Source organism: Vombatus ursinus, unplaced genomic scaffold (genome assembly GCF_900497805.2).
Source record: "Vombatus ursinus unplaced genomic scaffold, bare-nosed wombat genome assembly UNPS02005459.1, whole genome shotgun sequence".
Classification (NCBI taxonomy): Eukaryota; Metazoa; Chordata; class Mammalia; order Diprotodontia; family Vombatidae; genus Vombatus; species Vombatus ursinus.
Genome location: NW_020945237.1, coordinates 14,176,070 through 14,191,971, shown reverse-complemented (window position 1 = coordinate 14,191,971; position 15,902 = coordinate 14,176,070). Strand labels below are relative to the sequence as shown.

The 15,902-nt window shown below is 38.5% G+C and overlaps 1 protein-coding gene across 1 annotated transcript in view; it reads left to right on the top strand.

The window, feature by feature from the left end:
* PIP4K2A (phosphatidylinositol-5-phosphate 4-kinase type 2 alpha) overlaps positions 1–15,902 on the top strand; it is a 204,204-nt gene that overhangs the window by 163,544 nt on the left and 24,758 nt on the right. Inside the window, exons 5-6 of the mRNA XM_027847829.1 lie at positions 1,407–1,553; positions 6,424–6,462. Of these exons, the coding sequence (XP_027703630.1) occupies positions 1,407–1,553; positions 6,424–6,462 (186 nt within the window). The remainder of the gene's footprint in view (positions 1–1,406; positions 1,554–6,423; positions 6,463–15,902) is intronic.

Genomic DNA, 15,902 nt, shown 5'->3' with positions numbered 1-15,902 from the left:
TGATTGTTGGATGACAAACTTTGTATGCTCTGTTGCCGGAATCCTGCTCAAAACCTTTATCACATGGTAGGATTTACCAGAGCTTGACATACCCCTCAAGAAAGCAAGGTTCATTTCACAATACAGTGAGGTGTCAGAATAGGATTTTAAGGAAAATTCAATAAATAACAAATTCGTTAAAAATTCAGTTCTATGTTATGGCCCCTTAAGGGATAAACAGAGACAAAGCTTCCATATTTGCTAAAGATCTAAGAGGGGGAGAGATCAAAGTCATTCTATTTTAGGGAATGGGTGGAGAGTGGAAAAGAGGAATAAAGACTAAAGATTTCTTAAGTGGTTAAACACTGACAGCATTTGCTGTCCTTGAAGTTTAAAGCAACTTTATTCTTAAAGTCCTTTCCTCATTTTCAGTTGGGGGAAAGAAAAAACAACAACCTCCAAGCTCTGTATTCCAGGGAGTATAGCAGTTGACTTTGCAGCAGAAAAGATCTGATTTCATAGAGTAGTATCTCTGTCTTGAGACCTTTTAGGATATTATCAATAAAAAATTTTGAAGTTATTAAGGTTTGGGGGGGGTGGCAACTGTTTGTATAATTTGAATCATCTCTTGGTATTTGTCCTAAGGACTGGATGAAATGAAGTAGAAGGCTGAAGATTCCATTCCCCAGCTTTAGAGAGAGGAGAAGGAAGAGATGGCAGAATAAGAGCTGGTCTTACACCCTATCCTCTACCTCAAAGAAATTCTGTCTTTGGCTTTTTACCATCCAGAGCCAGCCTATTCAATAGTATTTCTAAGAGTTAGATACTTTTCCCATTTGACCGAGTTCTAGCTCAGAAACTAGAACCAGAAGTGAGCCTTCTTAATGTGGAGTGTTATATACTCTTTCCCCAAAGTGACTTTCATTTCATCTACTTTAATTATTGAGCCAGGTGTCCTCGAAAGCCTCTTAGCTCAGTTTTTAAAAAGGTCATTTTAGTGGCATGGTAGGTAAGGTACAGTTAAAGTTAATATCTAGTTTAGAGTTGGTACATGGAGAAAGCAAATAAAGGGGAATTACTTTAAAAGAATTATGGAAGGACACCATCATTTATGTGTTTGGGTAGTTACCTTGTCTTCTGTGCAAGATTTATAACTCTACAAAGCAATTTGGACATTTTCCACTAGGATAAAACTTCTCTGTGTGTAAAAAGAAGTGTGACTTATTATGTGCTTGTTGTGTGTATCACAAGTTTAACCTAGACCTGGTTTTCATTAACACAAATGTAGTTATTTTCTGTAAATAAGCTGTAAGGAAGCTTTTTCTGTTTACGCATATCAGATGAAAGGGTGTTGCACCTTTGATCTTCATGAATATCTGCTGCTTGAATAATTGCTCTCCTCTCTCTCCCCTTTCTCTCCAATACAGTACATTGTGGAATGCCATGGGGTTACCCTTCTTCCTCAGTTTTTGGGCATGTACCGGCTTAATGTTGATGGAGTGGAAATATACGTGATTGTTACAAGAAATGTGTTCAGCCACCGTTTATCTGTTTATAGGAAATATGATTTAAAGGTGAGAACCATCTTGTGATTCAATGGTAGTCATCACTTACTTCTATTCAATTTAATATTTATTAGACACTTGTATGTGTGTATTAGACACACGTATAAGTAACAGTGCCGATCTCGAGGGACGCAAAGACAAAGCCGATCTTTGCTCTGTCCTAAAGGGGGCTGTATTCTTCATTCATTTCATCTCATATTGCTCAGTCCAAATTGTCAAAATCAGCAATAAGTCAGAAGCATTTATTAAGCATCTGTGGTATGTAAAGCACTGTGCTAAGTATTGGGAGATGTAAAATAAAGCAAAACACCGCCCCTGCTCTCAAGGAACTGATAGTCTAATAGGTGAGAAAACATTCAAATAGCTTTGTACAAACAAGATGTATACAGGATAGTTTGGAACTCATGTCAGAGTAAAGACATTATCTGGTGGTTCAGATGGAGGAGTCCTTCCAATTGCACAACAAAAAGTCTAGAAAACTAGAATAACTAATCCTTGTGGGCTCTACCTAAAGACATTTCTACAAGTTTCACGTGTGAGCACAGGGCAATATTGATCGGAAAGGGAAGGTAACAAACATTTATTAAGCGTCTGTTGTGTGTCCAACACTGTACTAAGCACTTTACAAATATTATCTCATTTGATGCCCACAACAACCTGGGGAGGTAGGTGCTGTTGTTATCCTCATTTTGCAGTTGAGGAAACTGAGGCAGATAAATGTGAAATGACTTGTCAAGGGCCACACAACTATTAAGTGCCTAACACTGGATTTGAATTCAGATCTTCTTAACTCCAGGCCCAGCAATTTAGCTACTACAATACCTGGCTGCCTGGGTGGGGAAAGATACTTGCTAAATTAAAGTAGATGCTAATGGATGGAAATGAAGCCACATCTTATTTAAAAAAAATGAATATTTCACTAGGGTTAGGGGGTGGCAGGTAATAGGGCCTTAATTATATCTTAGTCTTTTAGAAGGCACTGTGGAAAGAAAGGTGGTATAGTGGATAAGAGTGCAAGGCATGGAGTTAGGAAGATTCATCTTCCTGTGTTCAAATATGGCCTCAGACACTTACTCACTGTGTGACCCTGGGCAAGTCACTTAACCCTTGTTGCCTCAGTTCCTCATCTATAAAATGAGCTAGAGAAGGAAATGGCAAACCACTCCAGTATCTTTGCCAAGAAAACCCCAAATAGGGTCATGAAGAGTTGGACACAACTGAAAAGACCAAACAACAACAAATGGAAAGCTAGTGTCCATTTTTACTGGACTTCTTCATATATATATATATATATATATATATACACACATACATACACACACACATGTATGTATGTATATATGTGTGTGTATATATGTATACACACATACATACATAGATGTGTACGCACACACACACAAAGATTAAGATTCCCCATTCTAGCATCCCTTTTTGTAAGTAGAATAGCTGTGTTGTTTATTTAGTTTCTGGAAATATTTAGTTCCGGCCAAGTTTTTTTTAAATGGGGTAGAGTTCTCATGGTTTGCACCATTTTCATAACCAAGATGTATGATGGAAACCTTTGATTTTACTTATTTCAGTTCATAATTTTTCATTGTATATTCATTAAAATTTGGCTGAATTGTCTTCCAGGCACATGATTTGCAGCTACTTGGAAATAAGACTTCACTGAGAATCAAAAACTGGGTATATCTAACCAAAAACATTTGGTTAGATAGCTCAGGATATAGAGTATAATAAAATATTTTTCCCTGTGCCTAATATTGTCAGCTTTGTTCAGCTGTTAAAAGCACCCATTAAAAACATTCAGTTTAGAAATATTAATTGTTGGGAATTAGGGTGTAAAGGGAGACATTTGTGAAATATGTAGAAATACCTAAAGGGAAAAGAAGTGTTACACCATTGCATCTGGATTTTTGGCTGTGTGTGGAAGGCAGCCTGAATATTGCAATCATTGCATTGGCTGCCAAACAGTCTTTATGTTTCCCCTCTCTTCCCTCTCTTTCCCTGCATAAACATCAGGCTCTTGGACCATTGCATGGTTCTTTCAGATGACCACTGGTCCCAGGAAGCTGAGAACCACTGAGCTAGAGACTTGACAGTTGGTAGCTTCATAATCACATGGCTTCAGTCTACTCTTATGTAAGTTATGATGGATCATAGCTTCCTTACTTGGAACAGAACACAAGATACTTTACTCCTCTCTTATCAGGTGGGCTCAACTGTTTAAATGGTAGCTAGTATTTATGTGAACATTTAAAATTAGTCTGAAAAGTCCTCATGGCTTAGTAGATAGACAGATGGTGTCTGTAGTCAGGAAGACCTGAGTCTAAGTCCTATCTCTAAAATATACAAACTTTGTGTCACTTGACAAGTCATTCAACTTATTAATGCTCTGGGCAATTCCCAATGGAAGAGTGAATATCCGTGGTGTGGGTTTTTAATTTGCTTCTCTACAAAATATGGTGTGAGCACTGATCTTCATGGAATTCCCTACACCAATGAAATCACAGGTCAAGCTTTAAAAAAAAAAAAAAAAAAGAGGCCCAAACTGGAGCTTCATTTTGATATCTCTCATATTGAAAACAAAACAAAATTTCTTGAATGGTAATGAAGTTTTCCATGGCAACAAGTTTAGAATTAAGAGAAAGGTAAGAAATCAACTCTCTTCCCCAGTATATTGAATATCCTCTTAGCTGTCCTGGGATATATACCAGATGAAATGACATCATCATCATAATCAGCATTTATATAGTGTGTTAAGGTTTACAAAATGCTTTATATATGTAATTTCATTTGATCCTCACAACAACCCTGGGAGATGGGTGGTTTGTTACCCCCATTTTACAAATGAGGAAACTAAGTCTAAGAAGCTAGGTTTAAACTCAAGTTTTCCCATTTCTAGGTCCAGCGCTCTATCCACTGCTCTGTTTAGCTGCCTATTCTCTCTCATGACTCCAGATTCTTTCCTCCAGTCCTCTTAGAAAATCTCAAGCTCAGCCTTGGCTCATCAGGAAATAGGCCAGTCGTCCAAGCCCCTCTTGGCCGCATCATTTCATTTTCATGGCCTGCAGTCCCTTTGGAAGGCAGGACAGCTATCAGGAGTGAGGGGAGCGCCTTCTGAGCACATGCCAGTTCTCTCCAGCCTGGAGTTTCTAATTCAATATAGCTATTTAGAAACAAAAACATAATCAATGCCAATTGCAATAAAAATGAATGAGGGACTGAGCTACTTTTACCAAAGGAAACAAGAAAGAAAAACTAGCAGATGCTTTTGACTAACCTGAAAAGAAAGAAAGATTCGAGGAAGATAAGGAATAAGCACAAGTAAGGGTGGGTGGTGGCATCCCCAAATGCCAGGCCTTTTTGAAAAAATTGGTCCATATATGACCCCTGGAATTCTGGGGGTAAGGTTCATGGTAGAGTATTGATGTTCAGTCGTATCTGACTCTTCGTGACCCCATTGGGGATTATTAGAGTAGTTTGCCATTTCCTTCTCCAGCTCATTTTACAGATGAGGAAACTGAGGATTAAGTGACTTGCTCAGAGTCACACAGGTAATAAGTGTCTAAGTCAGATTTGAACTTGGGAAGATGAGTCTTCCTTGACTCCAGGCCCAGTGCTCTGTGTACTATGGTGCCACCTAGCTGCCCCTCATGGCAGAGTACTTGGGCAGTAATTGAGAATCCACCTGCTATGCCTGGACATTGATATACAGGGTAGACCAGAAAAGCCGATGGCATTGGCTCTGGAGTCCTCCAATGGCTACTACCTGTGCAACCTGGGGAAAGCCACCTCCCTGCCGCAACTTCTTAAGCTGTAGAAGGAGGCATTTGAACAGGAGGTCCTCCAACATCCCTTTTGGATTTGTGGACCTCTGGTACGTGGCATCCAGGGTCGAGTGATTGATTCAAGTCCACGCAGACAGTGGCATATCGGAGACTAGAAATCAAGTCTCCTGACTCCTAATTCATTCTTTTCTTCACCATACCACGTGGCCCCCAGAACAGAGATGTCCAAGGCATGAGAAGAAGAGCCAGCAGGAACCAAAAAACACTTACACGTCAGCTCAGGCTTTCCTCTGGTCCACGGTCAGACGTGAGGTCAGAGAGGAGTTAGTATGGACACAGCTCTTTCAACTGACCAGTGGACTGAGTACCTAGCTTACAAATGGGACAGTACAACCACAAGATATGTGAGTATTGTTGTGAGCAAGATTTCGTACGGTCATGACAGCTAGGTGGCACAGTGGATAAAGCACTGATTCTAAAGTCAGGAAGACCTGAGTTCACATCTTCCCCCAGATACTTGCTAGGGGTGTGACCTTAAACAAATTACTTAGCTGCTGTCTGCCTCAGCTTCTTCAACTGTAAAATGGGAATAATGATAGCACTCACCTCCCAGGTTATTTCTGAGGATCAAATGAGATAATATTTGTGAAGAACTTGGCAATGCGTCAAGCGCTCTATAAATGTTAGCTGTTATCATTATCTGATCTAGACATGGTAGGAAGGAACACAAGGGAAATGAATCCAATTGACCTCAGCCAGAAAAGATTTGGAGGATTTGTGGGAATAACCAGAGAGGGGAAAGTACAAAGAAAATGAAAAGCGATGAACTAGAAATGCAGACGTTTGTCCATGAACTGCCGTCTTCCATCCAGCAACTTCCCTTCAAAACAGATTTTGGTTCTCAGTGATGGCTGAGGTCATTCTGTGCCTAACCCACACTGAGGTTTCCCCCAGATTACCTCTGTGGCTTTCTTGGCCCTTGGAAAAATTTCTCTTCTATCATATTGATGTCAGGGAATATTACCCTCTTTTAAAATGTGGACATTGCTTCTCTTTGTACGTATTTTCATACAGTCTTTCTTTTTCAGGGGTCTACTGTGGCTAGAGAAGCTAGTGACAAAGAAAAGGTACAGTAATGTTATAGTTGTTTAGTTTTTTGTTTTTTTTTTTCCTTCCAGTTCCTACCTGGTAGTATGTCTGAGATTGGGTGAAATTGTTCATTATATGCATCTGGCCAATTTCCTTCAGTTCCCTTAGCCTTTACCCTTTCCCTTTCTTTTTTTCCTTCCCCTTTTCCTTCTCTTTCTCTCTCTCCCTCTCTCTCTCTCTCTCTCTTTCTCTCTCTCTCTCTCTTCCTTCCTCTTTCTCTTTCTCTTTTTCTTTCCTTCTTCCTTCTTTACCTCCTTTTCTTCCTCCCTTCCTTTTTCTTTTTTTCTTTCTCTCCCTTTCTCTTCTTCTCTTTCTCTCTCTTCCATCATCATACTTTTTCTTCTCCCCCTTTGGCTGTGAGTAGTGAAAACCATATTATGGAACTGAGCTGGGATCCCTTGAGTAATGAGATTAGTATTAACTTGTAAGGTATTGGAAAAGTAGGATTTCATATTTAACATACAAAGTGCTTATGAAAGCGTAGTTCCTCCTTGGTAGACTCAGGAACCTCATGGACAGGCATAACCCAACACAATGTGATGAAAAGACAATTAGATAAAGAGTCAGATGCCCAGAGATCCAGACTTAACGCTACTGTTATCTAGCAGTGTGACCTCAGACAAATCCATCTTCTCTGGGTTTCACTTTTTTCTTCTGTAAAGGAATTAGGTTAGATGTTCTATAACACCCTTCCAACTCTCATCTTCCATAATTCTGTAACATTAAAATAAATACATTTTTGTTTGTTTAAAAAAATTGAAGGAATACAAATCTTTTGTTTGTTTTTCCTAGATCATTTGATTTTAGGTAACCTAATAATAATAATAACAAATGACATTTATATAGCAGTTACTATGTGCCAGGCACTGTACTAAGAGCTTTACAATTATTATCTCATTTGATCCTTACACTATCCCTGGGAGGTAGGTGTTATTATTATCCCTGTTTTACAAATGAGGAAACTGAGGCAAACAGGGATTAAGTGACTTACCCAGAGTCACATAGCTAGTGTCTGACTGAGGCTGGATTTGAACTCAGGTTTTCCTGACTCCAGGCCTGGAACTTTCTCCACTGAGCCACTTCATTGCTTTCTACCATTTTCATTTCAGGGTATGTTGTAGCACTGTCTTTTCAATACTTCACACAAATGCTAGGCATAAAGTTGTGTTTTCTTCAATAAATCCCTTTTGAACAGCATCAACCATCCATGATCCCAGAGTCTAAGATCAGCATTCCTGTGACTTTCCAGTAAGGACCCCTCTTTGGTATTTGTTTCAGTGGGTACATCTGTTACTGTATCTTTGCCCTTGAATCTTCCTGTGTAAATCATATTGACGACCCCAACATGGCCAGGAGAGACAAACTTGATTGACCACAAGCTCCCATACCCCTCCTGACTCAAGATTTTGATTTTAAACCCATAAGAAATCCAGAAGGGTGGTGGGCTTTTTCCCCATCTCTCTTTCTCCCAGGAAGAAATGCCTGGACAGTTAAGATCCAGGAGCACTTTTCAACTTTTAGACAAAATGCCAACCTAACTAGCAGCTTCTGAAGAAGAACTGAGTCCATTGTGACACCTGATTGTCGGCAAAATTTCCCCTCTTTTTCTACAATTTATCGAGTCTCTCAAGACCACAGCTGAAACTGCCATCACTTGTCTCTGGTCCATTTGTTTTGATTTCTTAGGTTCTATTAACAGAGGAATGGTCTCTTAAACCTCAGGGAATGGTGCTCCTTTGCTTTGAAAGGGGAACAGATGCTGAGGAAAGAGAGTTAACTTGGCAATTAATATGAAAGCTAAAACCAAATGAAAGTAATAGAGGAGAGAAAGGAGCAAACATTTGTCTTTCAGCATAGTTTAAAATTTTCATCTAAAGCAGGATGTTTAAAGATACAATTACCACTTTATAGGTCAGGAGGTTTTATAGATCCTAATGTCATATGTGTGCTTTGGGTGGGAGAAGGGAATGGGTGGAGCATTGAGTGGTATGATTAGAAAGCTAGCCTTGAAGTTAAGAAGAAGGGTTCAAATCTTGCCTCTACTTACTCTATGATCCTGGGCAAGTCACTTAACTTCCTCCTGCCCTGGACAAATCCCTAACATTGAAAGTTGCAGAACAGAGGCCCAGGAGTTCCCTTTGCCAATGAAATCATAAGACTGATCCAAAATACAAATACAGCAAGTGTTCAAATGTAGGACCATTCACATGTGAAATTATGAAGACTACAGTTCTCTCCCTAGTCCTATTATTGTAAACTCAAAAAAATTCTGAATCTGGAGAATTCATGCATTAGTGCATAAAGTCATTGGGGGAAACAATTTCCCCTCTCCCATTAATTCCCTTACCTCCATAGAGAGTAAAAGATAATTTCTAAGATTTTTCCCAAGAAAAATCCCAGATGTGTAGGAATTATCTCCAACACTGCCATCTTGGTGCCTTCATTATGTTTTTAAACATGTTTAAATAGAGTATTCTGAGTTTTATAAGTGGTGGTAACATGAATCAAAAGGACTGCCTTTTAGGCTTGAAAATCACCACTGCTGACCTGGCAGCAGGCATTGAGATTTCAAAGTACAGAAGTCAGAAGATAAGTGTCTTGAGATTATCTTTCTGTCCTTTTTTGGCTTGGAAAGTTCAAAACCTTCTCTCTGGGACCTCTTACGCCGGGCTGCTGTTTCTGTATTCTTCCAAGAACTGAAGATCCCCATTCTGACTGTCCTGTCCTAAGGCTCAGCCAAAAGGAGAGTCGCTGATGGGAGTTATGCTCTTGGGGCTGTGACTCCATTTTTGGTCTGCCAAGAACCAGAGTCTCTATTCTTTCTTGCCTTCTGTCCCAGTTTGATCCCAGTTGAACTGTATATCCAGGCATATACTCTTTACCAGACAATTCAGCATCCTCTTGTGAGAACACATCTGATTTTAGGGGTTTCTGTAACAGTTCACTTTGCAGCCAAATTTGCTAGAAATCTTGTATGCTGTAAAGTGAGGGCAGGTAGGCTAAGACATCTTTATTTGGCTATTTTCAGTGCAGAACTAGTCTATCTCTCTAAACTAATTTCTCCTTGTAATTTCTTATTAAAATCTTTTGTGGTGGCTATTTATGTACATGTCTTATCTCCCTGACTAGTCTGCAGGCTCCATGACAGCAGGTACCAGATTTATTCTGCTTACTTTGTGTCTTCCACAGCTTCTAATTCTATACCTGGAACCTCCCTGGCACTGACAGTTTTTTTTAATGAAATCTTAATCCTAGATTTTTGAACCCAAAGAGTACCTCAGAAACCATCTGCTAGTTATTGTGTATGTTTTTTTAAACAGATAAGCCCCATATTTCACAGATGAAGAAACAGGTCCAGAGGTTTCAGTAGTATTTTGTCCAAAGTAAAAAAGCTATTGTTTTTGAATGTTTGGGCCTTACTTGCATTATTGAAAATATATTTATTATAAGATAACACATGTAGATAAAAATTAAGTGATTTATCATTTTCAAATTTTCCAAGTGCTTTCCAAATGCAATCTCATTTAGGTGCTATTTTTATCCCCATTTTACACATGGGGATACTGAGGCAGGTAGCAATTAAATGACTTGTCTAGCTTCACACAAGTAACATATAATAATAGCAATTGTAGTAGAAGCAGCAGCAGTAATAATACTGATATAGCACTTTAAAGTTTTCAAAAGCAGTTTACATAAGTGAACTCATTTGATCCTTACAAGAACTCCATGAGTTACTAGGAAACTGAAGCTAAGAGAAATTAAGTGATAATGTCTAAGGTTACAGAGTTAGTAATGACAGGGCTGGAACCTTACTCTAATTTGATTTTTCCTTTTTAAGATTTAGTTGTAGATAATAGGAAGTACACTGATAAAACTTTTTTTAAAAACTAGTCAAAATATTGAAATGATTGATCAAAAAGCCATTACAAATTTGAAAATAAATGAAAAATGTTCTATACTGAAAACATCATTAGCTTAGTGAGAATAATGATACCTCCTACCACCAAAGGAAAAAAAAAACCACCCAGGGGAAAAAAGTTAATCAATTCAATCTTGTTTTAGAAAAAAATCTCTAAATTTGGGTTGTTGTAGTTTTTTAACAGTAAACCAGCATTTTGGTACTATATAGGCAAAACAACTGATTTGTAGGTGAAGGAGGAAAAAACTAAATTTGACTTTTTTCTAATTGAAAATTTTTTATGTACACATTAATATGGATGTTACTTTGTACGTGCAAAAATTCTAAATTTGGAAGGCAGAGGATAAATGGTTTGAAGGTCACAAGTATACAACTTTTTTTTCCTTTTTTTATTAATGGAGTTTGATAAGAGGTAGCAATACATGCTTTGGTAATAAAGCCATCTTGGTTTAATGATGTAGTTATTTACCTGCAATCTTGAAATAAATGTATCTTCAATAATGCAAGTATGACCAAAACATTTAAAAGTAGCAGCTGAACCATTCATGATACTAAATGATTAATAGCAATATTGAGAAGATATGAATTTTATGTTTTAAATTACATGTGAAAACTATTGACAATGTCTTTTACTTTCCTTCCACATGCTGATTTTCAGGTCAATCTAGCAGTCATTCATTCAGGGTGCATTTATGAAGCACCTACTTTGTGTTAAGTGTCAAAGATTAATGAGATACTGTCCCTACTCTGTTCTTCTCTCCTGGTCAATATTCTTGACCCCTAAAGTGGTATCATGTTCTCTGTCCCCATAAATAAGAAAGAAAACTCACCAAAATGTACACTGCTGACTGAGATTTGTTTATTTGAATCATCCTTTCCCTTTTAGCTTTGGGGCCACTTACAAACAAAATAAAGCTCGTCTTAAGAAAACCAGACTCTGTTTTAATTACTGTCCCACCGTATACTCTACCGAATTTATTATCATGAATTTTTCATGGCAAGCCTCCGTGGCAGTGACTTAATTAGTCCTTGGAATTCTTCTCCTTGGTTCTCATTTTTTTTCCAATCATTACAACTGTTTCATGACCCAGTACTTTTAACTTGATGACAAGTTCTGAAACTGTCATTTCAAATATTTGGTGATACTGGTGCAGACAAGCCCCCATCCCAGCCATTTCCATTTGACACGTCATTAGTGTGATTTGCATTAGCATAATAATAAAAGGGAAGCTGATGAAAATAAAGAAGTGATATTTCAACAATGCAGGGATCACTTTCATGGCAACAAGTATCAGAACTTGCATGTACAGATGTCTTGTATTAAAATTTTTTTTAAAGGCAAGTGTAGGGTGTTTTTTTTTCACAGTTGTTAGATTCTGACAGCTGCTTTGACTTGTTTTATTCTTTTAATTCTTTTCTTTTTAATGGAAGGGCATCTTCCATTCATGGCTCCAGCAGTTCAGCCCCCTCTAAATGAGACAGGGAAATGCGTTGCTCCCCGGTGGTCGATCTTTTCACAGTTGCACTGCCATTCCAATGTGACATCAAATTAGTAATTATAGCTGAGCGGACTTCTTTTTACAAATGACAGTCTTAGCGTGCTGCCAGCCAGCTAGCAGCTCAGCAGGGGAGCCAGGCAAGTAAAAAAGAAAACATAACTGGACTCACTTGATTTCTGGGAGATTTGACCTGCCGCTTTAAGGGAAAAAAAAGCCATGTTCTCAGGGGTTTAGACAAACAAGCTTTCTCTTCACCCTCTGCTGTGGCTTTTCTCAAAATAATATCTGATTTTATTAGGTAAAATAAAAGCCATAATAAAACCCTAGGGTCGCATTAAGAAAGTTCTTTTGAACGGATAACCAACAACCTAGAACTCATTTGAAAGAAACCAGCTGCCCTGAAATTGGCATATATCAGCAATAATCATTGTTGACACTTTCCGAATAGGTTTAAAAAATGTCTTGTCGATTCTTATGCATTGTAAATTGTGCCAGCGATTAAAGGACTGTCACAGTCTCTGACACTTTACCTATTACTGTCTGAAGGTTACAGGAGAATTAGTGGCTAATAGCATTACAGCTAACAACACTTTCCTAAACCAGTTTTCAGCATTTCTTTTGTGCTCCTTAAATTGTAACAAATTATAATTAATTACTACCTTTATCTGATTCTTTGGACTGCCACTGAAGCCAAGGTAACAAGGATGGCAATATCCAGGGCACAATAGCACAGCAGCAGATCCTTGGGATCTTTCTTTCTCTATCAGTTAAAAAGCATTTCACATTTCCCTGTCAGTAGATGATTAGTTAAAGGGAAACTGTCAAGTTTCATAGTCCTAAATACAACCTAAACCTTTTTTTTATCCCCTTCTTATTCTCTGACATTACATTCCTGCAAAGATAGAACTTCTTGCCAGCTGGTCAATAAAAGCACCTATGGTGCTTGCTAAGAGTTCTTGGAAACCCTTCCCAGAATTCCCTGCCTAACCCAGTCATTCATTCAGCAAAGATTAGTTAAGCTTCTGTTATGGACTAGGCACTGTGCTAGGGAAGGAGAAAATGAAGACAAAAAAATGGAAAAAGTCCCTACCCTCAAGGAGTTTAAATTCTATTGGAACCATGAATCATTTCTGTCTTGCTGTCACCAAGTTGGAGACACATACTAGTAATATTTGTCAGTAGCTCAAGACTGTTAAGATTCAGTTTATGTTTTCAGAGGGCAAACCCTAGAGGACTGTTATTAATTGGGGGGTGGGGTGGGGTAGAAAGGCACTTTATCAGCAGTCTAGCCCACAATGTGAACCTCTTTGACAAGGCAGAGTTGACATATAATCAATCCACAAGCATTTATTAAGGCTTACTATGTAGACACAAAGAAATTATCAGAAGGTGAGAGGAAACCCTCCTGTCTTCCCATTTTCAGATTTTCAAGACGGACTTCCAAACTTTTTACTTATGTAACACACAGGGGGTCAGAATGAGGAGCGAAGCATAAGGAACGTTAGATGTACCTCCTACTTTTGTGTCCGGATGATACCACATCTAAACAGCGCTCATCAAACCAGCCAGTGTTGTTGTGGGTCTTATCACTAAACTGGAAAACAGTGTGGTCATTAGGAACTGCACAACCAGAGGTGTAGGATATACCTCTTTAACTGATAACTTTACAGCTCATGATAACTAAACCTGGTAGATCTCTGTTTGCTAGTTCTTCCTTATTGTCCCTCAAACAAATCAAGTTAATAATGTAGAAGCATGGTCCTCCCAGACTAGTTAGATTAACACCTGGGCCTGAATCACTTACTACTTGCCACATCCTAGGCACTTGATAAATGTTGATTGATTGATTGATATTTAATCTGCTACCTAATCATACCTTTCCAGGGAGCCCGTCAGGCCACTTCAGATGGACAAGCCCAGGCTGTCCCTACCATCCTGGCAGTGGCATCCAGTGTAGTAGGATAAACTGCCACTTGGCACGGGCACTGGTGTGTGTGGGAGGGCTTTTGTTTTTGCTGTTTAAAGCCTAACCACTTTCACAGACTTCTTCCAGCAACAGAGAGGATAGAGAGGTTATTGAGGAAGTTTAAGTACAGGGTACCAAGGGGCAGAATTATTTTTAGAAACGTTGGCCGAGCGGTTGCAGACCATTGTTTCTTTTTCTTCTTCACAAATTTAGGATTAACCCATGATCTGTAAGGCAGAAGCAGAAGTAAACTTTCTGAGTTATCAGACGTGATTTTTTTTCTGCACACTAGTATAACAAAAAATCTTCAGAAATGAACCTATTTTGCATGTTTTAGTTGCAGCTCAAGTCGTCCCAAGAAAAGCTTATCCGAGGAGCCCCAAACAATGATGTCCCCTCTTAGAATTATAAGGCATTTTTTTAAAAGCCTGACAGTGTTGGAATGGAAGGCTATTAATTATAAACATGATAATCACCATAACTGGCATTTCTATAGGGCTTTAAGTTTTGCAAAGTACTTTACATACATTATCTCAGCAATAGCCCCATAAATTACGTGTTATTATGATCCCCGTTTTTATTAATGGGGAAACAATTTGCCCAAGGTGAGACTGAGTAAGTGTTTGAAACAGGATTCAAACCCAGCTCTGCTGGACTCCAAGCCTAGCATTCTATCTACCATGCCATACTGCCTCTCATAGTTACATTAATTAGGGATGATAAGGAGCTAACACAGTTCCACCAGATGTAACTATAGCAAGTTGTAAAATTACAGGAAGCTATCAGCTGTCCTGTGCTTCTTAATATCATCGTGTTGGAACCCATCTTTAGGAGGGAGTTTACTTTATTTCTATAGTTGTACCTGAAGAGACTTAGGAATGACCTGAATTAAGAGGCTCTGAGTCCCTGATGCCAGTCTACAAAGCCATGCTCTTGTTCTTTTGTGGAAATTAGGATGAATTAGTGAACTGTCAGGCTGTTGCCCAAGTCATCATTTTGCCTGTTTAGGCATGCTTTGCTTCTGTTGTGAAAGGAGGGTGTCATGAGCATTTTCTTTGGGGAAACACCTGTTATCCCTAATGCTTCAGTATGAACTTTTCCCCTCTTTGCCAGTTTCCCACTTTATGGATTAGATTTGTGGCTGGGATTTTTTTTTTTTTGAGCAACAGAGCTCATTTATTGTAAACCTTTAGCAATCCATACTGCCTTCCAATGGCCCCTATGTGCATGATGCTGTTAAATCAGATCCCCTTTGTACCAAGTCCAGAATAAGTTACCTAAATGTGCTCCATTATGTGAATAATTCCACATTATATTTTAAGTGCAGCAGATACTGATTTTTGTAAAGACTCTTGGCAAGCCCTCTGAATGGCTGGGTTCCAATTTCACATTTGATTTATCCTCTTTTATAAGTTTATTTTCATTTGAGTGAGCTTGGAAAAACACTTAGATCAGGAACATGAGCCATACCTAACATCAGACAATAATTAACACATATTTTATATGTTGTGCATGCAGCTCGATCTGTCACAATAACAACCCATCAAAGGGACACTAACCAGTGATCTTTGACATCATGGCTTACAATGAGACTTTTCAGAAATGGGTTGCCAAGTGAACACATGGAACAAAAATTCATTTCTTTCTGAAATCTGAGTCCTTTAATCACAATGCATCATGATATGTATTATCCTTTGCATTGAAACCTTCTGGTGGCAAAATCTTGTTTGCATTAAACACTTGAGTGTGACAGGAATGAGGCTTATTTTCCATTTAAGGTTCCCTTCCCAACTGCAGCCCAACTGGGCCTTGCATTCTAGGGTCATGTACATGTCACAAACACATCCTTTATATTTTCAAACTGAGTTTTTTCCTATTAGTCCTTTTGCATTCTTCAGCAGAAGATTAAAATAATGAAAATTCAAAATGAAGTCAATTATTAATTGAGTAGAATGCTGGTGTGTTTGAATTTTCTGATGCTTTTCAATGGCAAAACAAAATGTTTTGCACTTACATGATTGGAATATTCTCATT